Source organism: Cinclus cinclus, chromosome 3, assembly GCF_963662255.1.
Source record: "Cinclus cinclus chromosome 3, bCinCin1.1, whole genome shotgun sequence".
Classification (NCBI taxonomy): Eukaryota; Metazoa; Chordata; class Aves; order Passeriformes; family Cinclidae; genus Cinclus; species Cinclus cinclus.
This window is the reverse complement of record NC_085048.1, coordinates 89,822,850-89,850,637: the sequence shown is the minus strand read 5'-3', so window position 1 is coordinate 89,850,637 and position 27,788 is coordinate 89,822,850. Positions and strand designations below refer to the sequence as shown.

The 27,788-nt window shown below is 39.9% G+C and overlaps 1 protein-coding gene across 1 annotated transcript in view; it reads right to left on the bottom strand.

Annotated features, from left to right (window-relative positions):
• Positions 1-300: 300 nt before the first annotated feature.
• The window catches only part of HHAT (hedgehog acyltransferase), a 159,417-nt gene continuing 131,929 nt past the window's right edge, over positions 301-27,788 (bottom strand). The window contains exon 11 of the mRNA XM_062489272.1: positions 301-392. Within this exon, the coding sequence (XP_062345256.1) occupies positions 301-392 (92 nt within the window). The remainder of the gene's footprint in view (positions 393-27,788) is intronic.

Here is a 27,788-nt window from a genome sequence, read left to right as displayed (position 1 = left end):
CAACATATATAAAATACCTGTTCTAAGATGCACCTGTTCTGAGATTCTAATGTACACAGAGTCACAAAGATGCTGTTTCACAAAAATAACATAAATCAAAAGGCTTCGTAATTTCTCCTGGCTGCAGCCCATCAATGTTTCTGCAGTTCAATTCCTGCATCTGCAATCCAGAATCAATTAAATGAGCTTTTGGTTTTAATACATGGACTGAAGACTTGGTCTGGCTCACCCTTGTGCAGATAGAATATCCAGTGTAGAAAAAAAATCAACCTGCCTTAAGAATAATTGTTTGCATCATTCCTAATGTGCAGCGTACTTCTGCTCCCATTCAATTCCAACATGAGAATAGCAGTACAGGAATCCGAGAACAGTCAGTGTTGCCCATGGCCAGCCTATAAATAGAAAAGACAGACAATCCTAGTTAGAATAATTAATGACTGCTTCAACTAGAAATACTCTTGGGATGACCAATGTATGATGCTTCTCATCATTTTTATTAGCAATTCAGTCTCATAAGTAGAATCAACCCACAAAACTTGAAAAGTAACATTGTCTCAACTTCAGGGTTGCCTGACCCCCTGGTAGTCCTCGTCTTTCTTGTTTTCAGTGTATTGGACCAGATTTATTCCTGTCGAATTACAAAGGTCTGTTTCAATCCCCTCCTTTGTAGTGGGTTTGTCTATCAAGCAGATGCCCCTAGTAAACCTTGTGAATGCTTTAAGCTGGCTATGGTGCTTCCAAGGCACAAATGGATGCTAGCCACAATGAAGATTATTAAAAATCCGAACAAGTCCAACTACCTGTTCTGCAAAATAAGTCTGGGGTAACCTCTAATTAAGGTTGTTTAGAATTTATGAAATTTAGACCTTACAGGTTGAAATCATCAGTGGTAGGCCCTGATGTTTTTTAGAGTGTGTTGTCTGAGGAAAGGGGAGAGAGAAGAAGATGTTTGAAGGATTTTTTAAATGGCTTTTTTTGTTGCCATTGTTGACATAAAAATTTTGGTCATGTGCATGAATGGTTCTCTGTATGTTGTCCTTGAACAACCAACACCTGCTTCTGAAAGAAAAGCTGCCCCTCTTGGGGAAAACTCTGGTCTAAAGGAACCTACTGAGATACCCCTTGGCCTGGAAGAAGAGACGGAGAGAAGCTGTAACCTCTGCACATGATGCTCCCGGAAGAGCTCTTTCTGAAGGTACATTTACAAGGTGCTTTGCAAGCTGGTTTTGTCCAGGCTCCAAGCTAATTCCAGACAGGGGGTCAGTTTAATTGTGCTCACATCCAGCTGACCCTTAGCTCAATTCCCTGCCCTCAGCAGAACTCACAGCCACAGAGTCAGTACAGCACTTCTGAGGATGGCATGTACTGGGACCCTTCCTCTGTGCTCCAAGTGCTGGGCAGTGTCATCATGGAACAGGTTCAGAAAAAGTTGCATCCCCCTGCTATGAATAGCTGTATCATTCTGGCTTTGCTCTGTGGTGAAATACAGTCCTGTAACCTGACTGCTTTTCACTGAGACATTTACAAATATTAATCTCTTGTCTTCACAAAACCCTGAAGCAAATTTTTACTTTTGTTTAATTATGTGTTTCACAAAACAAATTTTCTGAGGTATCTCCAAAGGGATTTTTAACCATAAAAGTCTTGTTTTTATTTTAGTGAAATTAGCCTACTGCAGATTGGGTTTCACCTTCAATAGCAAGCTAAAGCCCAGCTGTGCTTTGTCTCTGCTAAAATTGCATGTGAAAGTATGTCAATAGATGTAATAAAAACATACCTCTTCTGGCAGCAATATTGTGGTGGCTGCTTTATACAGACAGAGCCAGAAAATTAAAAAAGGACTGAGTCTAGAATTGTTCTTCTGTTTTAGGGGCACTTAGGAAATTTGCAAGTTACATGTTTTGCATTTTCAGATACTGTGAAGCTCTGGCACACAGAAAATGTGCCAACAGTAGCTGACTTGCTTGCTTTCCCTAACCAACATATTAGAGACCTTGTCAGAATACACAGCTATGGAAATCTTTTCTAGATGTCTTAGTTTCCTGATAGTATTCCTCCACAGTGCCCAGAACTTGGGTTCACAGGTTTTAGCCACTATAATCAGGCTTGTGGCAATCACCCTGGAGTGCAGGGAGTCTGTTCTGTACAGTGTCAGGGGTAGCACTCAGCACATCATCTCCTCCTGATCTAATGAAGGTGAGAAGGAATGGGGAAGACAAAGTGACCCCAACATGGGCAAAGGAAAAGAGAATTTCTACAAATTTAATCTTGCTACTGTTCTTCTAGGAGGTGCTGCACAAATCCCAAAGCATTTCTTGCTGCACAAGCAGGAGCAGCTCCAAGCAGGGGTAAGGGGACCTTGCCCTTTCTTGCCATGCTGGAACCATGTGCAGTGCTGGTGTGTGTGAGGAAATGCATGTGAGTGAAGCAAAGGCATGGTGTTCTGCTCCTTGGCAATCCCAGATTAGCTCCAGCCCACTCAAGGCAGATTTGCACAGGTGAATCCACACCTGAGAAGCAGTACAAGGACATCCTGGAGCAAGCAGGGCACCTTTAAACTGTTTTCACTCATCTCTTCCATTACAGTAAAGTTGTTGAAAAATGTGAAGAACTTAGTCTCCAGAAGGTGATGATGTAGGGAAGGACACATGGAGTAATGCAAATCCAGCAAGGGTGCAATTTCAAATTCTGCCCAGCATGTGTTTTCCTTGTAGGTGACCTCCATAATTAAACAGCAGCACAAGCTGCTTTGTTGCAAGGTAAGGTCACAGGAGCCTTTTCTAGCATCCAGTTTCTCCAAGCAACCAAACAGTACTGATGGCCTTGGATGCACAGTTCCAAGGAAATTTCCTCCTTTTACCCTAGGCCAGCATTCAATAAGGTATTTTTCTCAAGCCTTTTTCTGCCTCTCATTCTGCTTCTACTCTCAGACACCAGTCAGGGGGCTCTTCTTTTTGGTGACTCCTCAGCTTTACCTTATCCCTCTAAACCACTGCATTTATGCTGTACTACTCTCCAAACTCTGCTTGGAAGGGCACATGCTGCATTCTAGATCAGAATCTCTCTATAAAGTCATACATAGAATGTACTCTTCAAAACATTACTGGTTTCATATCAAGCACTAGACTGTTAGGAAATGACTGAGTTAAGTCTGTTTATTCAAAACCATGTCACATACCACCTTAAACCTTACCATTTCTTGATTTTGGTCTTGAAGGCCGAGCTTCATGGAACCACTCAGATTTTAATAATTTTTTTTCACAGAAAGATGAATTTGTATTCATTAACACATGCTATTTGTAGATACAAGGAGTAATTCACATGCTGTTTGAAAATTCAGCAATATTTGTGAGATTTACCTGCAGAAATTTCTTTTAAGACAGCTGGATATCACTTTTAACAAAGCGAACCCTGGGTGAGAATCACAACCAAATTCTCTGCTTATGGTGAGGCATGCTGCTCCACAAAACATCAAACCCAAGCTCCTTTGTGAGGAGGAATGTAAATTTTGTAAAGAGGTAGCAGCAGCACTTGATCCATCTATCACACAACCTCCTCCCAGACAATTCCCAGCTAGGCCTGAGGCAGTGCTCTGCCAGCACAGCTCATGGACTTACCAGGAGTCTTGCTGGTTAAAACCACATTTTGCTATGTTATGTACTCAGCTTTCAGCCTACTGAGCAGGAGTCTTGTCCTCTTTACAGAAATAAGGCAGAATTCACATAAACTTGCTGCAACAGGAAGAGCTTTTGGACTTACTCTTTCCTTTCAGCTTCCTACCTCTCTTTCCAAAGGATTTCTGGATACTTTGCAAATTTCTAGAAAAAATCATGTTCCTAGCACAGTTTGGATTTTGATAGGAGTGGGGTAAAATGAAGCTTTCAACTGAGAAGTAGCAGTCTGGATCACAGCTCTCAAAAGATCAGTTATATCCTTATAACCTCAGTTCAAATAATTTGAACAAACATTTAATCACATATCCAGAAGGAAGCTCATTCAAATTTCCTCATCACCCACAGAATGAAAAAGAAGCACACCAGCAATGTTTTGGGCATACCCGCGTTTCACATCATCATCAAAATACTAGGAAACAGTCCATTGTTCCTTCAAACACATGAGATGTAAGAGAAAGGGGCTGTAGTTATGTTTTGCATTTTCCAAAACTGCCTTAGTGGCTCTTGGACCTCAATGTTATTTTTAGATGCGCCTTGGCTGTACAGTCCTCAGAAGTCTTCAAGTGCAGAGTAGTTATTAAATCAATTGAAGTCAGAAAAACTAATCTCCCTGAAAAGCTTGGCTGCAGGACCATACATCTACTCTGACTTTGATTTGGAAGTACCTAAGTTGCTGTAAGGCTTAGCACTCAGTAAAATTTATTCTTAAACAAAAGTTCAAATGTGACAAAGACACTGAAGCAATTCCTCTGTAAAGTGGAATTAAAGAGACACAATCGTGGGAAGGAGGGAGAAGAGGCACAAGTCTGTCAAGCATAATAAAAAGCCAAACCAAACCAGCATTTGAGGCCAAGACATCTCTTACCTACAATTACTAACATACCTAGAGCATCAGTAAAAATATCACCTTTTCAGAAAAAAATAACACATTCCGAACTACTGTTTGTAGTAGATCTGTTGAAAGAAACCTATTATCTAGCCCAACATTTGAAGCATCTCCAAATGTTGGGCTAGATAAACTCTGCATTTTTTAATTTTAATTTCATGTCTTTTTGTCACTTCCAGGTGGACCTATCTGACCATTACAGCAGGAAATGTCACACAGCATGTGTTACAAACATGGTGCAGTTTGATACCCAATTAGTCTTCAGATACTTGGAAACCTCTACCTGCTCTCAGCTGTGTTGTAGCAAAGCCTTAACCTGATTCAGAGCAGGTGTTTATGCTGCAGATGTGTCAAAGGACAGACAATCAATTCTGCCAGCAAGCACACAGCCCTCCAAGTGCCAGCTGGGCATCTCCATCCTCCCACCCCATGTAAAGCAGCACACAGTCACAGGATCTGTAAATTCAAGATGCCACCTTGTCCCATTATGACCCCCTGGCTAGGAGCTGCCACATTTACCCCTCCATCCACTGTGCAGCTTGGGAGCAGAGTAGCTCAACCAATGAGAACCAGCATGGGAGATCAGGTAAGGCTGACCTGACCTATTCCTATAGATTCCCAGGCAATGAAGACATTTTAGCTGGTGGGTGTGGAAAAGGTCCAAATATTAATATAAAATATTATTGTACAATATATAGTTTTCAAAGGAAACCCAAGGAGGGGTAAGGGTAACTCAGATCTGTCCCGTGCAGCATCTGGAAACATGACTGAGAAGGACAAAATTCTAAGCTTCCAGGTCTAGACCTGAACCTCAGCCAGGTACACTGGCAGAAACCACAAAAGCTGCCTCTTCAGTAGACATGAAGCAGTTTCCAGCGAAAGGCACTAACAAATGTGTAACATAGTAGTCCACTTCTGTGAATTTTAAATCACACCATCCTGAAGAATGCTTACATCTGTGGCTTTCTGAGTACTTATCACTGCTGTGAAAAATTGAAAAGGGAGAGATAACAGTCCAAGACCATCAGCTGCAACACAGGATGACCACAAATCATTCAGATCAGCATTACTGAAAGCAAAAAGTCAAAGTGTCTTGGTGTTTTCATAATGCAAACAGGTTGGATTTAGTAGACAGAGGTCACAAAAACTGTGGTTTTCCTGTGTTCTTACTGTGCTTGGAACCAAGCTTTACTATAGCTAAAATACTTCTATATTTGATGGCACTTAAAAAAGCTGTGTGCTGACAAAGACTTTGTTAAGCACCACAATATCAATTTAACCTATGTCAGGGCTAAGGCTGCTGACCACACTTTTCCCTGTTATTTAGACAAGCTGTAAATTAACAAATTCATAGGTAGAGCTCAAAAGACTAGCCTAACCTATAGCTTTTATAAAGCATCCCCCAGCGCAATTCAGTGATGATGCCAAAACTATTTTCATTGCACTAAGTATGCATAGGAAAGTAAAAAAGAAAAACAAAACAAAAAACCTGATACCACCATGCTCTGCTATTTGCTGGTAAATGCTCTCTGGCTGCAGGTTATCCATTCAGGCTATGCTTGCCTGCATGTATTCTCTGTTTTGTCTTTGGAGCTAGAATCTCATTTAATGCTAACTACCATGACCACTAACAGCTCTCCAGATGCTGCACAATGTAGACTAGAAGGATTATTTTCCCAGTGTGTATCACCCAATATAAGCAGGATAACTTCACTCATTATTTCTTGACGTGTTTTTGTGGTATTATCCTACCTTAAACATTTTTACTTCTAAACCAAAAAATTCACAGGAGTTATGCCTTCTGCTTCATGTTTTAAAATAAATCTTTACCCTCTACTAGTTTTCTCAGCAGAGCTAGTCAGTGGAAAAAAGCCTGATATTTTAGGCATTAATTGTGGTCTCATGCATATCAAGTTGACTCTGGAGTAATTCAACTAAAATCAAAAGAACGATATTCATGCTACTGCTGAATCTGAATTAACAGTAAGGAAGACTGATGAAAACTTCCTGTCGGAATCTTCCTGCCAAAATTGCTAATGCAAAAGGAAAAATTCCAACCAACCAGCTTTAGTTTTCAGATTATGAAGGGGTGAATCTGTAAATCAGAAGCAACCTTCCCTTTCCTCCCATGTCTTAAATTGAGAGCTACACAAAGCTAATATGAAATCAAAGCCTGCAAAATACGAAATCTTAATGTTCATTTATTTTTAGAACAGAGACAAAAGCTTCTAAAAGCATTATCGTAAACAAAGATCTATCTTCACCTAGAAGCAAGGCAAAAGAGCTACCTCTATGAAGTGTTCTACAAAGAGAACATTTTAGAATCATATATCTGGCTTAAGACAGCACTACATTTATCATTAAACGTCTACTCAGGTATTCCCAACAGAACTTCCTTAAATATGGTGTGAAGAAGTACACAAAGATGAGACTTGCATTTTTCAGTTGTAATTATCTGCTGAGTGTTATATATGCCAATGGAAACATCAGAGCCATCAGAGCCAGGAGCCTCCTTCTGTTACAGTTTTAAGCTGAAACAGGAGAATGAAGAGTTAACTCCCCAGGAGAACGTGAACATCCCAAATGCAAAGCTGGCAGTGTTGTTGTTGCTAGTTGCCTGCAGGATCCTGAGGTGAGCATCTGCCTCTCACTGAGCAGAGAGATGCCCATGTTATACAGTGAAAGACATGCTGAGCAGAAAGGTGAAGTAACTTCCCTTCTATTACAGCTTCAAATTTCAAGAAGAGTGCTGTACCAGTCTAACTGGGATTCTTGGATTTAGGTTTGTGTGTCAGGCTTTTCACACAAAATAAAGCTCCTTCTCTTGCCTTTTAGTGCTAGGGAGCTCTTGACACATCAAGGCTATATACTCACGAAAGAAGAGGATTTAAAACCAGGGATTCATACATGTGCCATCAATCACCAGCAAGCAAACATTTGGCTAAAAAGGTGAAGTGCTATAATTTATTTCCCCAGCGTGATTTCTGGATAAGGTAACCTGAAATGGTCATGAATATAAGATGCTTAAATGACTGTAAAATAATTAATTTTTAAATATGAAGAATTATTTAAGGTTTAATTATTTACAATCCCCTTCCTACCTGCAACCCATTTCTTAATCTGCCATTTTTCCTTGTCATACTCAAAACCACTCATATTCAAAGACCATTGCAGCTATTCCTTGGTGCTGTCTTGTCTCTTCACAGCATTAAGAATTAGAAAAAAAGCAGACAGTGTAACAAATTTAACAAGTATTTACAACCAGCTATGTTAGCAACAAACGAACTACAACCCCTTGTTGCAGAGCTCTCACAGCTGAAATGCTCCATGGATAAAAATTGTATTAACTACTAGAACTTAATGCAGTAAGGGAAAGACTGAGAGCACAGTGTTAATTCACATGAACACTGCATTTTGATAATTGCTATATCACTGTAAAGCTAACACTACAAGTGAGGTCATTGAGCTGAGTTCTCACTTAACAGAAATACAAATATCTTGAGGGATGGAAGTGCACAGATAAGGTAACCAGGCAATCTTGCAGTCCTTTACTGAGCTGTAGTGCAGGACCAAGCCATTGTGAACTGCTGGTCTCAGGCTGTATGAAGTTACTCCCCTGCTGCTTGTGTCTTGTTTTCACAGTGTCATCAAAGGGCAAAGAAAAGGGATGATGCAGATTTTGAGAGGAAGCCCTGGAAATACAGTGCTTCCTGAAGGTGGCCATGAGCCAAAAGAAAACTTAAGAACAATCTCCATCCCACTGGTGGCATATCCCATGAAATGGAATTGTTGCACACAAGTTTTCTAGAGCAAAAGGCACATACAGGATTGCCTCAGTTGACCACTTTTTGACAGAACAATTGTTTCACTTCTTACCTGCACAAGCTGACCTGGCCCTGCAGCAGCCCATAGAATCATAGCAACTAAATACAATTATTAGCAAAATAGTTCAATTACAGATAGTTTGTGGATAAGAGTAAAGGCATTTTAATTTTGAGGGGAAAACAAATCTGTGTTAGTCCATCATCAAGACCACTTGAAACAAAGAAAAAAACTAATTTAAATTTCCTTGAGTTATGTCAATATTTAATTGACTTCAAGGATAAAAGTAGACAATTTGTTTGTATATTCTCAGAAAACCATTCTGGCTTTCATCTACTGAGTTTAGGGAGGGAATAACTTATTCTCTGCTTTCTGTGTGAACTGGGCAACACAGAGCCCAGAGAGTACCTGAAAATACAGGCCTACCTGGGTGATCTGTGTAAGCACAGGGGTCATCTGAAGCAAAAGTTGGCAAACCATTTATCACTTGTGTCAGAAAACATAGATTAGAAATACCCAGGCAGCTATATCAACATGCAAAATCTGCCAGCACTTCCAATGATAGGGATCTCATTTCCTAAGCCCTGCTCTGCTTTTCTGGAATCTGGTCTTAGGCCAATAAGCAGCCACCCAAGGGGAAGAAGTCTGATCAGCACAAATCTGAATGAGTAACCCACCAGTGTGGTAATGGAGATCAAAACCATTCCATCAACCTAAGCTGACACTGAGGGATACAACCCTTCTTTGCCTTGTAGCTGGCTTAGAGGAATGTAAATGGAAAAATTTAAATCTTGAAACAGCCTAGCTGTTCTCCTTGCTTCCCTGTTTTAAGCAAGCTTCTTGAGTAGCTGCTGAAGGGGATCACTCACAGTGTTCCTTTCAGACAAGATGGCTGCACCATCGTAGCAAAGCATATACGGAAACAAGTCTGCAGCAACAAAAAAATTTCATAAAACCCCATCTTTTTAAATTGTTGTATCTTTACCAGCATATTCCATTTTCTAGAAGGAAGAAACCCCTCACAACCTTTCCATTACATAAAACTGTAACAAAGTTATAGAATTACTATGCCTTGCCAGAAAGTTTTTACCTATGTTTAAATTGCCTCATTTAACAAAGTGCAGATTAGTGCAATGAGATATAATCTTCCTATGTGCTTCTCTGGCCCACTAAAACTAGCAAGGAAGAGGATCTGATGCACGGCTGTTACACCCTCTGTCCCACCTGGGCTCTGCTATTCAGTATAATAAAAGCAGTGCTGAAAATCTTTAACGTGACTGTTATTAATGCCAATATACACATCTAGCTCAAAACCGGCGCATACGTACATCTCTCTGGAAGGATCCATTTGTATACATGAACTCTGTACTGTTCAACTAGTTTCCTCTTTTTCTTCTGAGTCTGGCCAAGACATGTAGGAGAGGGTAGGATCCTGCCAGCCTCACTGACTCCCTGCTCCCTCTCCTGTTGGGCCAGCCTTGATATCAGAGACTGGGCTTGACTCCCAACCACCATGGGATTTCTCCTAGTGCTAATTTCACATCTCCTGGGAGAGAAACATAATGAGAACTGGCTATGAAGCAGTCATTTTCATTTGTAAATGGGATAGCACAAAGGAAGAAATGAGAACAAATTTCCATATGTACAGTCTCTGCTAAACAATCATCTCTGCAAATCTCTCCCCAGAGTGTGTGGTGCCTTTACGGGATCAGCCTCACAACCAGAATAATTAATTAATCCAGGCACCTCCAAATCAGCTCAGAGGATCCAATAGAACAGATCTGATCTCATTTCAGACCACAGTTCATGTGCAATGGTGTGGTTACATGGATTAGTCATTTTACAGATAAATTTGGGCTAATTAATGAATGCTACAACTCAAGCAGGCCCAGACCACAATCAAATATCTTTGCTTACAATCACTACAAATGTCAAAACAACACTTCCCCCATCCTCATTTTTAAACTAAAATACTAAGATGCCCAATCAGGAGAGCACAGTGGCTACAAAGGCTGGCTGGGCATGGGCAAAGCCAGTGTTGAAGAAAGATAAGAGTGCAGAGTGTCCATAATTTACCCTAATTAGCTGGAGAAGAACAAAAAGATTGTCTTTTTTTTTTTTTTTGTGCCAGGGTGAGGGCAGGGGGACAGGGTACATGACTCACCCTGCTGAAACAGGCTGTTTTTCTTCTGAAGGCAGTATCACTCCTGATCTTGACAAGGAGAATAATGCCAATTTCTTTGGTAATAATTAGCATACATAACAGAGAGGACAGAGGATTAATTTTCTTCCCTTCTCCTTTATTTTCAGTTGGCTCTTCTACTGATTCTATATGAATTATTAGTAAAAATCAATGCTTCATGCTGAAGTAAATACTCTGGAGGAAATGGAAGAGCTTCTCAAATTTTATGCAAGGTCACTGAATGGAGCTGATTTTTGCACAGGAAATGGACATTTAAAAGGAAAAGTATCCATTTGTTTTACTGGTTCTTTTCCCTATCTGAAAATCTTAAAGCACAATCTGGTTGTCCAGCCACCATATATCACCTTACTAATTCCTTTCAAAAAGTCTTTTGAACAGATACTGGCCCATCCAGGGCAGATCTTGAAAGTTTTGGGTTTTGGATCTAATTTTCCAACACAACTTTTAGCACTCTTTACATCTGCTCGCACTGTATTCATCATGTGTGTCAAAACTGCTCATTAAGTCATTTTTCCCTTTTGTAGAATTACTTTGCATTGGGATTTGCCTCAGTGTTCACTCTTCTGGAGAGCTGCAAGATAACTACGGATAAAGGACCTTAGTTTGTCCTTCAGTGAGTACTGGCCTCAAGTGAAGAGCTCAGCTGCAGTCAAAGTTTGCTGTAACAAAGAAGCCTGATTAAGTAAGTGAAATTCACCATTTGGCAGAGTCCTACAGCCATTCATAAAAGTCGATGACAATACTAAATGTTTTGATCAGAAACTGTGCTTAAGTCTTTGACTTGCATCCTTGATGACCTTTCAATCACATTTGAATACATTTTAATTACCAAGGCAGAAAAATTACACTGGCAGATGGTTATGACCAAGGTCATAACCTATTTACTAACATCTCTACCTTCCCTTTTGCTGAAGTCTCTTTATCTTCTATGGTTTATATAATAAATATAATAATAGAATATTCTTTTATTCTGCAGAGAGTGAGGTAGCTGAATTTGTTTTAAAACCTAACCCAAACTACAACAGATGTTATAATTGTTGGGTAGAATACTTGAGAAGCTGTGGCATCATTGGTGTCTCCATTTTGATCTGCTACTGGAGGCCTTAAAACACAATAAATGGAAGTACAAAGAAGGACAAGAGCAGAAGGGTTACTCAAATGCACTGGCATCACTCTAGACAAAAAATATGCAAAATTAAAGTGTTTAAGTGATTGAGTAGATCTCCAGTAAAAAGGAAGAGACATCACAGGTGGACTGAAGGGAAACAGCAACAGAAAAGATGGGAAGCAGGAATCAAACTCACAAATTTGAAATAAACTTCCCTCTTCACTAAAAAAAAGAGGACATAAGAGGCTTCCTCAGCTCATCAATACTGATCTAACAGTCCACCTAGAATATGGGCAAAGAATGGGCACTATATGCTACCTTAGATGACAAATGATCTTAAGTACATAAGAGACTAAAACATTCAAGTACCCTTGTTAAATAAATACTTTTTTTTTAGAAAAGTAGACTGTAAGAAAGATTCCATAACAATATATTTTTTTCAAACCTGAATTGGTTATTGTTAGTCCTAAAAGTAAAGAAAGCTTGTATGTCAACACAAGCATTTGAGTGTGCCTCAGCATGGATAACAACCAGCTCAGCTTGCCTCGTGCCTTTGGTGCATACATGCATCCCATAAGTACAGAATGGATACCAATGGATACCAAAGGTCATGTGGCAAAAGAGACCCCCAAAAATGATCAATGTAATATCAAGTTAGGATTAACTAGAGTGGCTTTTACCAGATAAAAACAGGTCCAGTCTTCTGAGCTTTCTTTCAGAATTAACGATGCCAGTTTTGTTTCAGTCTGCAGACTTAAGATAGTCTACAGTGAGGAGTTGTAGGCTTGGCACGGGTTGACCAGCAGCTTAACTATAGCTGTCATCTCATTAATGCAGAAAAAATTTATTGCCTTCCTCTTGGAGATGTAAGTGGACTTAATCTTGTATCTCAATCAGGCTTAACAGAACATTAAATACAAGTGCTGTCAGTAGCCAACTTCTTTGATGAAGGCAGCAGTACATAAAGCTGAATTGAATTAATAATTAAATTACTCCTGCAGACCCACATGATGGTAGAAAAATTCTGTAAAATGTCTTAAGTAAATGTTAACATTTTCAACAAAATAACCACTGTCTTTGATTAATGGAGATCTAATCACACTATACATTCATCTGGAATAATCGATGAACTATCATGAAAGTAATTAGTGTCATTTCAAACCCAGTACAAATTTGTCAAAGTACTACATGTAATACAAGGTCTTAATGTAATTAACTTCAGTGATTAAAACTCTCATAAACTGTGTGTCCTTGGCGAAGCACAGCACTGCCATGGTCTCAGTTTCAAGAGAGCTGATGGGTCAGCACTTACTCTTGTAACATAAGTACAGGAAGGTTACTGCAGGCAGATCTGTGCAGTTGGTTACACCCCTGTGTCTGCACTGAGATAAAATCATACATTATGTAACACCACAGACAGTGGGAAGATACAGAGTGCAAAGTGCAAGCACAACAAAAAATCCTAAAACACTCCTTATTTTTTCAGAATCATGCTGAAGACTTAGTATTCTAAGATGCAACACCTGGGTCTGTAGTAGGCCTTCCTTATTTTTTTTACTTTGTTAGTAGCCATGCTCATTGTAGCTCCTGCACACCATGTTGTAGTAACAATACATATTGCTTTTGATGGGGGTAGTACTTAAACTGGATCAGATTCTCAAAGGGAAACATGCTTCCCCCCAGGAAGCTTCAGCTGGAGGCTCCCTCTGGAGCAGCCCCCAATGCTGGGCTCAGCTCTTTGCCTCCTTTGGAAGCTGCTCCATGGCTCAATTGGAGTCACTACAAAAACACCCCAGCATTTTCTGTAACCTCACAGCTTGCACACACTCCTGTGGCAAAATGGAAGAGAGAGGTCCTCTCCCTTCTCCACAGACTACATTTTGTTTCTATCCAGTAAATGCTTGAAGTAAATCAGACTTTCCAGTATGGCCCACAACTGGCAGAAACGACATCCTTACAGATGCCTCCAGATTGTCTTTAGCATTCCCCAGGAGGCATCAAGAGCCCAGACTATGGGAAGAATATCTCACTATTTCACGTTACCTGAGCACTCGGCAGTAAAGGTGAGGGCAGACTTTCAGAGGAAGAAAAAAAACCACACAAAAATAAAACAAGAGCATCATAAAGGACCCCTAACCTATGCACAACAAACACACTAAGACAGACAATCCTGGAGAGAAAAAACGGTGATGGAACTGAAAGAGCTAATTCATCTCACAAGATACATTTTGACAATTCTTCTAGACTGTTAAAGCAAGTAAATGCTGACTCTGTCTCCTAGCATCTCCTGTCCTCATCTCAGAACCTTTCATCAGCAATACTGTTACTTAAAAAAGAAGTATGAGACAAATTTTGTGTGTTTGACTGCACTGCAGGAGCCAGCTTCAGTGAGAGACAGAGCAGCAATGCTTATCCCAGTGAAATGGAGACACCTTTGCATTACTGAGTGATCAGGACTTTTTTAACAAGGACTTGACCTTTCCAAACCTAGCATAGATCAAACAAATAGAGACATGACTAGTTCATGGCAATCCCTTTAATATGCAATACAGTGGATTTTTCATGTACTGTTGCCACAGAAGACTAGTGGCAGCTCAAGAAGCACAAAAACCAGTGCACTGAAAGCATCTTCTAACTCTACTGTGTTTTTGCTTTGCGACCACTTCTTGCTCATCGTTCTGTGCTTACTGAGCTCCATTCACAAACCCCAAATAATTTGGTGTCACAGCGGGGATGTGGAAAAGCACATCACAGGGAGTAATGAATGTGAATTACGACTGATTGACATCAGGCACAATGTCAAAATCTACTCCCTGTTCCACTACTGACTTATTACTTCTTCCTATCCCTTTGTTTCCCTTCGCTATTTGTAAAGCAACTGGAATCACAAAATTCTTCAAATGTGTAGGCTAAAAATACAATACTGGATAACAAGAGGATACACACATCTATTGCCATATTTTGCTGCTCAGAAACCTAGCAATCTACTGTAACCTCAAAGAGACCAAAGCAGATTCAAATGAAGTTACCCTCTCCTCAGGAGTAACAATTTTTGACAAACCAGGTTTATAAGGACAGGTGTTTGGGGATTTTGAGCAATTTTATCTAATATGTTGCTAAGTGCAACAGAGGTTTTACTGAAATAAAGACAGGTGCTTTTGATTTTTATTTTTCAGAAACAGCATCATGATGTAAAATTTGCATTATCAGGTTAATGCATCATTAAACAGGTTAGCTCACACAGTGATGTGCACAGAGCTTCATGATAGTGTCACCATCAGGCTCATTGGAAAGGATGTCTGAGAAACATCAGAAACATCCTACTGCTACTAGGAAAGGGCTTTAACTATGGCTGCTGTGACTGGGACAGCATTTATGCTCTGCCTAAAGCAGAAAGATGGCATCAAATGCCCTAGCAAAACTCTGTGTCCCTTATGACTAAGCTGCACACAGAGAAGAGTATAAAAAGGTCCAATCCCTGTTTTACATTAGTTACAGGTATATTCATGACATTATACGCAGCTTCAACCCAAGGAAGAGTTTTACTGAAATGGTACAGTGCATGGATTTATGTGAGGTGTCCTGGTGGTACAGCCTGTGGGCATTCCTGTACTTGCAAAGGTGCCCTCTGCCTAGGTATGGCCCCAACCATACGAAGTGAGAACACAGAACCAAGCATCAGCTAGGTGCTGGCAGAAATCCCTTCCTGGTTTTACCCTCTTTGAAAAGTGGTCCTCCAAAGAAATCCCAGACCAACTCCAGACATTCTTTAGGAAGCCATTAGTCCTTGAGAAATTTGGTATCTTCAGGTTACCTTGCATCACTCAGGGATAACCTCTCCTAAATGCATGGAGCAGAGTTAAATTACTTACATAATTAAATGCAACAGCTCTCCCTCTAACCAGAGCCTCTGTCCCTTACACCAAGGGGAGCCATTAGTAACATCCCACAGAAAGCACAGTCATGCTGCTATCAAGTAAAAAATAACTTTGGGCTCCTTTAGATTTTTTCTTTGTTTGCTTTGTTTTGCAGCATGACCCAGAATAAAAGGTTGGCATTGAACTGTTTATGGGATAAAAGACACAACAGCTACCACACAAGTTGAAGCAGCTCAATATCTGCAAACAGCTGCTTCCTGCAGAGAGTTGATGTGACAAAACTTGGACTCATTTTTGGAGTCAGGCAACAGATCTTCAGGCCAGCACAGAGCAGCAAGTGTATTGAAAGCAGGTTGTAAAAAATTCAGCATGCAGCTTACCCAAATTAGCTTTTTGTGAGACAACCTCACAGCTTGGAGAAGGTTTCTTAAAAACAACACCTTGATAGTGCTTTTTTAAGGCTATGAAAGTGTCTGTGAAAGAAACAAGGCTGACTGCAGTAAATGGAAGGTTTAACATATCTAGGATAAGCTCCCACTAAAATTTTGATATGACATAATAAGGCTCAGATTTAAATCCTTTGGTCTTTGCGGAAAATGAGTTTACCTGAAAAAAGAAGATTCAGACATTTAAACTGGTACTGACAAAACAGTGGGGATTTTGCTAGCAATTTTAAAGGAAATATGACTGGGTTGCCAGGGTATGATGCTCTTTGTTGTAGTGACAACCACTCCCAGCAACTCAGCTAGGAGCTGAGCACTCAATAATTGGAGGGACTTGATTTGTAAGTAGGGGAAATATTGATGCCTACCTCAGCTTGAAAATACACTATTTGTTTACAACAGTTATTTCAGGACTTCATATTTATGAATACATGACAGGACCTTCTCTCACAATACTCCCCTGCCCCACCCTGCAAATTATCCCCCACACCATTCCATCTGAGGAGTATATTCAATATTTTAATAGATAGCAATGCTTGAGTATTAAAATTATGTATCTGTCTAGTAAAACAGTTGGAGTAGAGGACAGGAAAATAAAACTTTTTGTCTACTTTGGTGAAAAAAAGAAGACGCAATTTTGCATAAATTAAAATACTTCTGACAAATGAATTTGTTTAACAAATAACTTCCAGACTTCTGGAAAGTGTTAGCTCTCCTAACTTTCATGAAGAGCATTTAGAAAACAAAAAGTGACACTTGTGTCAAAAAGTGACTCTGAATCTGCAAACTTCACTTGAACCAATTTTGCTGTAATTTCTCCATCTACTTGACTTTCTCACGGCAGCATTTGGTTGCCTTTCAGCTACAAACTTACCTATCTTCAGAATCATTCTGTGAATGGAAATCATCTCACCCTTTCACCACCCCCCTGCTCTTCTTCAAAACCTGTCAAGCTCTGCTGCATGCTCTTTTACCATTAATTCTCACTCTCATGAACAAAGTGGACCACTAAGCACAGGATGTGAGCAGACCAGTAATATATGCCTCCAAGGTGGAGATTTCTTCTTCCCCAAAACCAGAGGGAGAACAGGACAAAGTCAGAATCACCTTTACAGTCCAGTTCAGCTGTCAGGGAAGTGCAGTGGTATCTGCTCCAGGCTGTATCTCTGCCTAGACCACAGTGCATGATCTGCAAGCACTAATAAGAAAGATAGAAGGATGCAAAGAAATCACAGCATACACCAGCATTAAGGCTTTTTCCTGCACCCTGACACAGTTTCAGACTCCGTAAATAACATTAAATAACATTTACATATCAAAAGAGCACAACAGTCCTTGTTAACTTCAGCAGGAATTTGTGAGTGAGAAAAGAGTTGTCAATTCCCACATGATGAAAAGCCAAATGCTGACAGAGGCAATTGTTCTTCACCTCTGGGGCACAAATCAGAAGTGCTCCCCATACTTCCCTTCTTCTTTTCCTCATCTCCAACTAAATGTCGAGCCTTTCAAAGAAACCTGCCAACCTGGCTGCATGTAGTACTTCAGCCCCACACTTAGAGATGCTTGAAGTATTTTGTCTGAGTGGTTTCTTCTCGGAATTGGCCTGAGGGAAAGAAAAAAAAAAAAAAAAACCAAAAAAAAACAACCCCAAAGCAAATAAACAATAAATGGTCTTGTAGCAAGAAATGTGAAATGCTCCTAACCATCCTAATACATCAATTTATTTTTAAAGGATTATTATAATACATAAATGTTAGTGTTATTCTTCAGTTTTCTAATATTACTGTTGGAAAAAAACTAAGAGTATGTATGAGTATTCAGCATGAGTAAGTGCTTAGGGTTCAAATGTATAGAAACATTTAGGTTAAACATATTCTTTCAAAGTTATTCTGCCTCTCAGTTCTTATTCACTACGTGTCTTCAATTAGTAGGTGGGAAAACTGTTCTCCTTGAGCTCATCCCACCAAAATAGATGTGAAAGACACCAAATTTCTAAAAGGTCTAGTAACTTTTCTTTGTATGGCACAAGGAAAAGCTGTCCCAGGATGCCCAAGCAAGACTCACTGATTCAGTGAGATGTGTTCAAAGTCTCACTCCTTGACTTTCCTGGCCATTCATGCAACAACTCACCTGTGCACAGGGTACTTTTTATGTGCTTGAGGTACTTTTGATTTGGAAAAAAGTACCAAAAGTAATTCTCCAATAACCAAAATATGTAGCCTCTTTGGAATTTTCTTTATCACATGAATCAGTCACTGGTTAGGAAATAGCAGTGGAGAAGACTGTACAGCCTTGAAAAACTAACCACACACTGTATTGTGAACCCAGCTTTCCCTTCATACCGTATGCAAAACACACAGTCCAGCTAAAAACAACAGAGTGCCTCAGATCTGCTTCTCAAATGTGCTCTTGGAATTGCCATTAAAACCTAATTTTTAGCCTCTGATCTTTCCAATCTTCTTTCCACTTTAAAAGATCTCTGGAGGTGGCAGGAGCAATCACCATCAGACTCTCTTAAATGAGCAGCTCCAGGCTTTTGAGGTTTTGCTGAACACAGCAAAATACAATGAAACAAACAGCCATGGAAACACAGAACTAAAAGATGGCTCACAGCAAATGTAAAGAGCCTTTTCAGGAATTATAATGAATTGTACACAAAGCAACTTCTACCCAGGATTGTTTCCCACGAATTTACATGACAGTAATATTGTAACAGTCAAAATGGAAACTGTTATTTTCTGTTTCTGAGAAAAAGAGGTCTTTCTGTTAGTTTTTTGAATTCAGGTATGCATTAGTTCAGCCCCCATCTTAGGAGGCAGAGTTCTCAGGCTGGAGCATGGCATGCCGGAGCAGAGCAAGGAAGAAGAGTCCTTCCAATTTCACATTAGGAGGATTTTTTTCCTCCATGTGATTTTACACGGTAAGTCCAGATTGTTCATCAGTCACCCATTGACCTTTCCAAAATCCTCTTTAATACTTCTACATTTTACAATTTTAAGCCAAGTCCATGCAGCAGGAGACCATGTGTGAAGAAGATAAAACAAAAAGCTTAACAAAAACCAGCTTCCCCACATCCACAACCCTTAACCCAAAAGATTTGAGACAATAAATGCCCAGCACTTAAATACAGCTCCAACATCAAAGCACTTTACAGACCCCACATATGCTGCAATAAAAGACTTGGGGACTATAAAATGTTCCTCTGTCAGGATGACCTGTCAGTAATTCTGGTGTAAGTACTCCCTGTCAGGAGACTTGCATCAGTTTCCCTGAGGGCCTGTTCCTTATCTCACCAATATCCCTGTAAAAATCTTTCAGACTCTGTACCTAATTGAGAAACTGTTGTGTGTAAAACTAAGCATCATGTGGACATAGAAAGAGCATCCAAATGGAAAATGAACATCTATAATATGTACATCCATTGGCAGGAAGCAGCCAGAGAACCTTACTGGAATTTGTTTCTATGGTAGATGTGAAGGATCTTAGAAAGGAGAAAGAGAAGTTGCAGGCACAAGGTGTAATAGAGAAGAAGACTTTTTATATAGAGCAGTGGAAGGAGACTCGGAGGGGGAAGAGTTCAGACTTAGAACTGGAGATGCCAATGGAGCAAAAACCAGTGGACACCAGCACTTGCAGCACCAGTAAATGCAGCAGCACAAGGAAGGGTTGGACTCAAGAGCTGGGGCACAGCTGGCCAGAGGAAAGATACAGTCCAACATTCAAAGAACTATTCCTTTTAACAGCTGCATCTATGATTACATGGAGACGAATTAATTTTGAATTGATTTTTACCATGTAAATTATATTTTGCCTTTTAAAAAATTTGTTTAAAATTTTGTAAGAACCACTGGTGAATTTATTGAATAGCTGATTTTTTCTTTGTAATTTGTTGAATTGATTTATATAAGAAATACTGCATTAGTGAATCATGTGGTAAAGTTTAATAAGTTAAAAGCTGATGACTTTATACAAATGTAGGAATGGAATAAGTATGAGCTGGAGCTGTGGATGTCAATTCAAGTTCTATAATAATGCAGTAAATAATGTGATATAAGTATCTAAGTGAATTCATGCCCTGTGCAAAGTGTTTTTCTATCAAGAAATGCAAGCATTTTTTATTTTGATAATGAAAATGAGGAAGTGTTGTCCTAACTAATATTCGGATCTATTTTCTCAGAAAATATGCAGGAAGATGTTTTTTAAAAGTAGCTAAAAGTTAGAAACACAATGTGAATCTAAAATTGCTGTTCCTCATCTTCCTCCTACCACTTTACAAAGTACCTAGAATGTAGGTACTACAATGTAGTAGAGCATATCTCATGCAAGGAGAGTCTGGGAGAATTTTGGTTGTTCAGTCTGAAGAAGAGAAGGCTTTGGGGTGACCTAACTGTGGCCTTCCAGTAGCTGATGGGAACCTACAAGAAAGGAGACTATTTACAAGGGCACAAAGAGAGTGACAGGATAAAGGGGAACGGCTTCAAACTGAAAGAGGGCAGATTAGATAGTAGATAGAAAATCTTCCCTCTAAGGGTGTTGAGGCACTGGAACAGGTTGCCCAGAGAAGCTGTGGATGACCCATCCCTGGAGCTATTCAAGGCCAGACTTCATGGAGCTCTGAGCAGCCTGGTCTAGTGGGAGAACCCATAGCACAGGGTTGAAACTACATGGTTTTTAAAGGTCCCTTCCAACCCAAGCATTTCAACGATTCTTTGAAAGGAAAACTGTCAGAGCTGTAAGAGCTCAGTGTTAAAGGATTCAGTATGGGACATAGTTTCTGAAAGTTTTCAATATCCAGAGGTACTGTCAAGCTCTTCTGTGCTACTGGAAATCCCCTTAAGCTATCTACTGTCACACTTAACAACAACAAAAAAATCATGATCATCATCTCCTGGGTTTTTTTGTATGTGATTGCTCAATTTTTCTTACAAAAACAGCTGAAGCTTTTTCACAAAATTATTTCAGAGAAGTTCTTTTTCAGTGATGATGTGAAAATATGACAAAATGCAACCAGTTTATCCTAGCCATCTTCTAGGAGGTGATACATGATCTGCACTTATGCAGAGAAATGTCCTGTTTAGCAGGACATTTAAACTCCATGATTGTATTTTTACTAAACCCAAGCCCAAGAACTGAAACATAGTGCTCAGACACCTACAACTTCTAAGAACACAGCTTCAACATATTTTTAATTAAACCTAATAAAAACTATTTGTTTCAACAATGGGTGGATCTCTGAAGTGAATGCTTACTGCATATGTTTCTTTGACCACACTCATATAATTTAATGCAGTCTCTGCATGAAAACTGCCTTTTAAGAAAAGTTCAGCTAAAATTCTGAATCTTAGCATTTAATTTCCAAAATCGTGATTTACCATGTCAGACAGAAAGTCTGGAGCAAATCTGGAGAATTCTGTTTATAATAAATGGAACCAACCAATAAATATTACTGCAACCAGTCAATTCTGTGACTGGAATGTCAAACTTCATAGAACACTGGTAGTTAAGTTGCCTCACTGAAAAGAACTTACATGGATTTGAAAGAATTATAAAGGATGAAATATCACAGCTGATTTCATTCTCTTAAGGCACTTTTATTAAATATTTGCTAGAGGCAGGGTTGTCCTCATGCTTAATTTTCACAGACACTTTAGAGCCATGTATAAGAGTAGAGCTTTTACAGAATGGAAATTGTTAAGTACAGCAGCAAATACAGAAAATCAGTATTAGAATTTTTTTCTTTTCCAGGCATCAGAACAAAGGGTTACTTGTCTTGAAGCTGATTTCTTAAAAATCTATTGTGTAAATAGAAAAATAGATTTTCTGTCTTGTTTGAGGAGCAAGGTACTGTACTGATCACTACTTATTATGCACTTCCAATGTTAAGGTTTTTATTAATTTAGTTAATCTATTTAAACTGCAAGTTTCATTAACACACAGTTAGAAGTGAACTACTGAAAAAAAACGGTGGGAGCAAAAGTGAGAGAAGTGCATTCTCTAGGCAAAACTATATTGTGAATTTCAATCAGATAAAGGAGCAGAAAGAAAAAGAAGCAGCTGGATCAAGAGTTTTTCTTCCTTTTTTACTCAGGAGCTTGTACAAAATCTCATTACCAACTACCAGCTATTTCTGTAGGGAATAAGCCAGGGATGCTCTCCAGTTCTTAAAGGAAAAATCTATCTATATTAATCTGTATTACTGGAATGAGATCTCAGCACAAATGTAGCTGAAAGAATAAGACAGAGCTGCTTTCTCATTAGTGGACTCCAAATCAGATGCTGCATCTAATCTGTCATAACACCAGCTTCACTCAAGTGTGTGTGCATGTACACACACACACACACACACCTGCAAACAGAGATGTTCTTCTAAATCTCAACAGGAAAAAGCAACAGACTATACAGTGAACCAGCAACTCATTCTCCAGCTATGGCTCTTGTTCACCTGCTAGCTAGTTAACAAATTAGTGTATATATACATTTTCTAGAGAATTCCTGCTTTTAACTGAGACATTTCTTAACATCAAAAAATCCAAGATCAAAGCAGGAAGACAAAGCTGAAGGAAATTTTTCCCCCATGGCTTTTCCTCTCGGCATCTTTATGTTTTCAGTCTTTTCCGTGATAATTATACAAAACTTTTTCACATATAAATATACCAAGTTTTGATTATAACTCAGAGAAATGGTTCTCATTATTAAAAAAATACACCATATGTTTTTTTTTTCAATATCCTACTTCTGAATATCCTCATGCATGCTTGTGGGATGAACAAGCCAAGGAAGCTGTTCAATAACCTTTGCCAAAACATTCTAATGAGAAAGCCAGCAGTCAGCATAGTGCTGTTGCCCTCACACACCAAAAGTGTTTCTGCTGCATCCAAAAAAAATTTGTTTTGTTTTCAGTGTGCTGCTTTCTGGTAAACTGCACTTTGATGCCAGTTAGCACCATGATGCTGTTGAGTGTGATGATTCATCAAAGAGGCCTGGAGGGCAGCTGAGGGCTGTAGCAGAACCATCAGACTGATTTTGTTCCCTATATTCACTACTGAGTGATCCCAGTTCCTCTGCTTTTAGAAGTCTGGCCAGCTTCACAGCATCCCCAAGTTCTTTGTTTCTCTGACAGCCTGACTCCTCCATGAGCATCCTGCTCTCCAGCAGGCACAGCTCTGGCTGCTGCTGTGTGACCTGAGGCAGGCTGCAGCCAGCCACGCTGCCAAATGCACTGATGGACAGACACTGCTCCTGGTCTTTCCTTGCACAGGCACCAGATGCCAGAATGGACTTACTGACCAGGTCATCACTTGGTTTTCGGCATTTTGAAGCTATTATTAAACTGACACGGCATTTGGAGATGGGGACAACAACTGCCTCTGAGAAGCATTACCACTTCCTGTTTTAATTAAATATTTGTATGCAGACAGCAAGAGAAGAACACATCTGTCTGCCAGAAAATTAGCAAAGTGAGGATAACAAGATGTAAGAATCAGAGAAAGTGCAGTGAGCTTCAGCCCTGCTGAAATCCTTTCTCCTCAGATAATTGTTTAATGCCTTAAGCAGGTAAGAATTCATCCAGCTATTTGAGTCAGAGCTGGAGGCAGAGTGGAAACACTCACCAGCCACACACATAATTTCCAAACATGAGATAGAAAGAAACTAATTATAAACAGATATATTTGTATTACACTATATATCTATAACTGGACCAAAGTGTAATCTTATGTCTTCTACAGAGGTACTCGAAATTGGGAGATTTTGGTACAGGCTGAATATAACCAGGAATAAACCACTGAATTGGTTGCCAATGGTTAAAAAGGCAAAGATTGCTGAAAAGATTGCTTCCTCCAATTGCAGTTGGAGGAGAACTGCAGGTCACCTCCTGGTTTTGCAGTCTACTGTCTCCATCCACTTCTAATTCTTTGGAATCCTGACTGAACTTCTTCTCTCCCTTTGAAGAATCTGATGCTGAACAGACAGGATGAAACATTCAAACTTAACATGTCCAAATATGTTGCAGTAGGAGATCATTGAAATGTCCTGGTTTTCTACACAAGGTATTTAGTTACTAGTAATGAGCTGAGAACTTTCTTCACCCAAAATATACTCTCACACTGAGGCTGCAACTCTAGACAGGGAAAGCCAAATTTATACAAACCTTCTGTGTGCGGCCTCTCATGAAAAGAAAAATCCCAACGAAATAAAACCTTTTACCATTTCCTACATCAGGATAAAAGGGTAATCCCTGTCCACAAATGTTTGTTTTGAAATGCAAGCTAAGATTTCAATTTTCAATTAAAAATTTTAAAATATAAATGAAATTTAAGTCCAAGGCAAACACACCTCCCTGGCCCCTATCTGACAGGTCAGGAGAACTAACTGTTTTTTGACTGGTTTTTAACCCATATTATGATAGAAACATTTTTGGAGATTCAATACCTCCCTGGAACAAGAAAACCACTTGCTGTCCTGCTCTTGTTTCCAAGAAAGAATTTGCTGGGTTAGGACAAGATCAGCACAGGACACTGGCCAATAATTTCCATGTGAAGTGAAAGAGTGCCCACTGCCTCTCAGAAGGTAGGGAATTCCAGGGAATTCGTTACCTCCTACGTGCTACAAACCTTGCTCTTTGTATCCAGGCCAAAGCATCTGCCATTGCTCTGAAGGTGCCTCCAAGAAGCCAAGCAGTTGGTGCTCACCAAAGCAGAGAGAATGAAGTGTTGTAGCTGTCCTATCTGATTGATCATGCAGTTCTTTCACTGCTGTTCCTTACTGACTCCTCCTACACTGCAGCCCTAGTAGAGAAGCTTTTGCAGAGCTCACTTCCATCAAGTAGATAAATAAACGTGAAGCAACCTGTTAGCACTGTCCTTGCATTAGCAGGCTGCCATGAAGAAATGTCCTCAAGCTTTTAAAGATGAACTAAAAAGTGCCTCTTCAAAGAACTAGACAGTTCAAATGCAAAAATTTCATTACTGTTTAGTGATGCTCAAAATGCTGCACATTAAGTAAGCATGAACTGAGAAAGGCCTTCAATATGCAGCTGTGCCCTTTCGACTCCATGCCCTTGCAGAAGCTTGGGAGTTAGTATTGTTCATATAGGACTGAAAATCCTTCAAGTTCTTCTACATGTCTCTAGCAGCAAAAAGAAATTTTACAATGGGCATAGAGTGTTATAGCTTTACTAAGTCTTTTGTATTTACACACCTTTAGACTCTAGGACTGTATTTTCAGTGGGGACAACACTTAGAACTTGCTCCCACAAGCGGCAGTGCAGTGACAAAAACAGAGGAACAAGGCAATGCCCTGACTCCCAGGGCATTTTTTTTTCCCTTTACTTCAGTAACTCTCTTTACTTCAGAACTTTACTTCAGTTCCAGAACACAAGGCAGCCCCACTGCACAGACTGTCTGTATGACAAATCACCTCTGTGCACACTGAAGTGAGCTCTGCTGAGCAGGTGGGTTCATTAGCACATTAGGGAATCACTGATGCAGTCCACTGTTAAAGCACAGGCCCAGCGCTGCCATCCGCAAGCAGCAGGCGCGTGCGCAATCAAGGCGCTCATTGCCCCGAGCTTTTCTCATTCCTGTCTTGAAGATGCACTTTGATCACCTTAACAGAAGAGCTGACCTTAAGAGAAAACAAGAACACAAACTGCTAAGAAAGACAGCCACAGGCACAGCAAAGCTTCCTGTGCAGCAGTGTTACTCATAGCCAGCTGCTTATGATGAGCATCCGCACTCTCATCAGCTTGTAAGTCAGCAGCACCTGCTCCCCATCATCTTCCTGGAGGACACGTACACAGCAGCACCGTGCTCAGCAGCCCTCCCCAGCACCCAGCTGTTGGTGGCAGGACCTAGCCCACAGGACATGCAATGCATGTCAGCCTCCTGTCCTGCTGAACACAAGCCTGCCTTCTACTACTGCCGATACTGTGCATTTGGCATACGTGCAGGAGACACAGCCTCCCTGGAGCGTCACGTCTAAACAGAAACTGATTTGAACAGAATTAGTAAAGGAAACTTTGAGGATATTTTAGAAGCTTTTCATTTTTAAGGATTTAGCAGGCAATACTTTAATCTCTGTCTAGTCCTGAATTGCTGTTTACATTTAAGTGAATGTCAATGGAGATGCATCCACAGAAACCACATATGACTGCTAGTTAGCCCAAATTTCTCGTATTTGTGATTTTAAGACCACGCTAAACTATAGTACATGGTGTTCAGCTGAAGAAAATGAGAATTCCTTAAGAACCCCAGGTAGGATTTTTCACACAGCAATAATTCATGCACATATCACAGTTCTTAGGGAGTGTACTGCTCCATGTATCAGTGACTGCAGTTCCTACATGTGGAAAGCCTTAATAGATAAGACATTTCATGTATTTCTACCTCCAGTGATTAACCATCCATCCAGCAAAGTTACAACAAACCTAATGTCCTGTTGCTTATTAATTATCAGCTCAACAAGCCATTTAAGCAGGGAAGAAATACACAGCAAGCTGTTTCCTGCCATCCTGCACATTTGCTGTAACAAATGGCACATTGAACAAACCAGGCAGGATTTCTGAATGAGCATTGTTTGAAATACACCCCTGCATCTAATTTAGGTATATTTAATCTGGCACTTTCACCATAGGAAGCAGGACTGTCAAAGGAGGTCATTTTAGGTAATTGAAAGAAACCCTCCCACACCTGTACAGCCTTCCCCAAAGTAAATCCCTATCTCTGAGAGCTGAACCCCCAGTATCAAAGAAAAGTAACTTTGCCTTTTAATGAGAACTGAAGTCCAGTGGATATTGCTATATTTCATAGTGGAAATATTGATCTTGAAATTTTTTAACCAATTTATTATTTGCCTATCGACTTTGGAGACCACTGTTTTACATGACATCACTGAAAAGACAGTGAACATTTCTCTCATTCCCATTACCCAACCTTGTAATTTTAAGCATGGTACCACAAACTGGGTATCTACCCATCTGATCTGAGAACAGAATCAGATACTTGTGTATTTTGACCTAGACTACACCTGCTCAACTTTAAATTGCTCTCAAATACCTGCTGCCCTCACAGCTTTGCTTCAAAGTTGCCCTGCAGAATTTGAGTCCTTCAAAGAGGAAAACCAGAACATGCAATCCATGTCTTCTTTTCATCTCTGCAGCAGTGAGATCAAGGAACAGAAACCTTCCAATAACTGATTGTTTCCTCCTCTGTGACAATAAAGATAAGAATTTTCCATTTCACTATCTATTGTAACTATTTCTGCAGCAGCTAGAAATTTTGCGTCCTTAGTGTGGAACTGATGGGGCTTTGAGCAACCTAGTCTAGTGGAAAGTGTCCCTGCCCATGGCAGAGGGGTTGGAACCAGATGGATATTTTGTCCCTTCCAACTCAAACCATTCTATGATTCAATGAAAGGTAAGAGATGAATGTCAAACTACAGTAAATCCCATCTATGCTGTGGTCCATATAGATTGCTTTTCCTGGAAGACTTCCAAATTTATCAATATTCCCATTCACTTTTGACAGCTCTAATCTAATTTTCAGAGTCTCCCTCTAGAGGAAAGCATGGAAATGATGAAAACACTGATAATGTGAACCATGAAGAGCAGACCTCACCATCATTCTCATTTGTATGGTAGCACATCAGCATTTTGATTTGCCCCATTTGCAACACCAGTCTGTACATCATCCCTGAAATTTCCTTTTCTATTCAAAAAGGCTAAATATGTGGTATCAGGCATGCAACAGTTCCCTTGCTGCTCCAGCAAGGGCTTC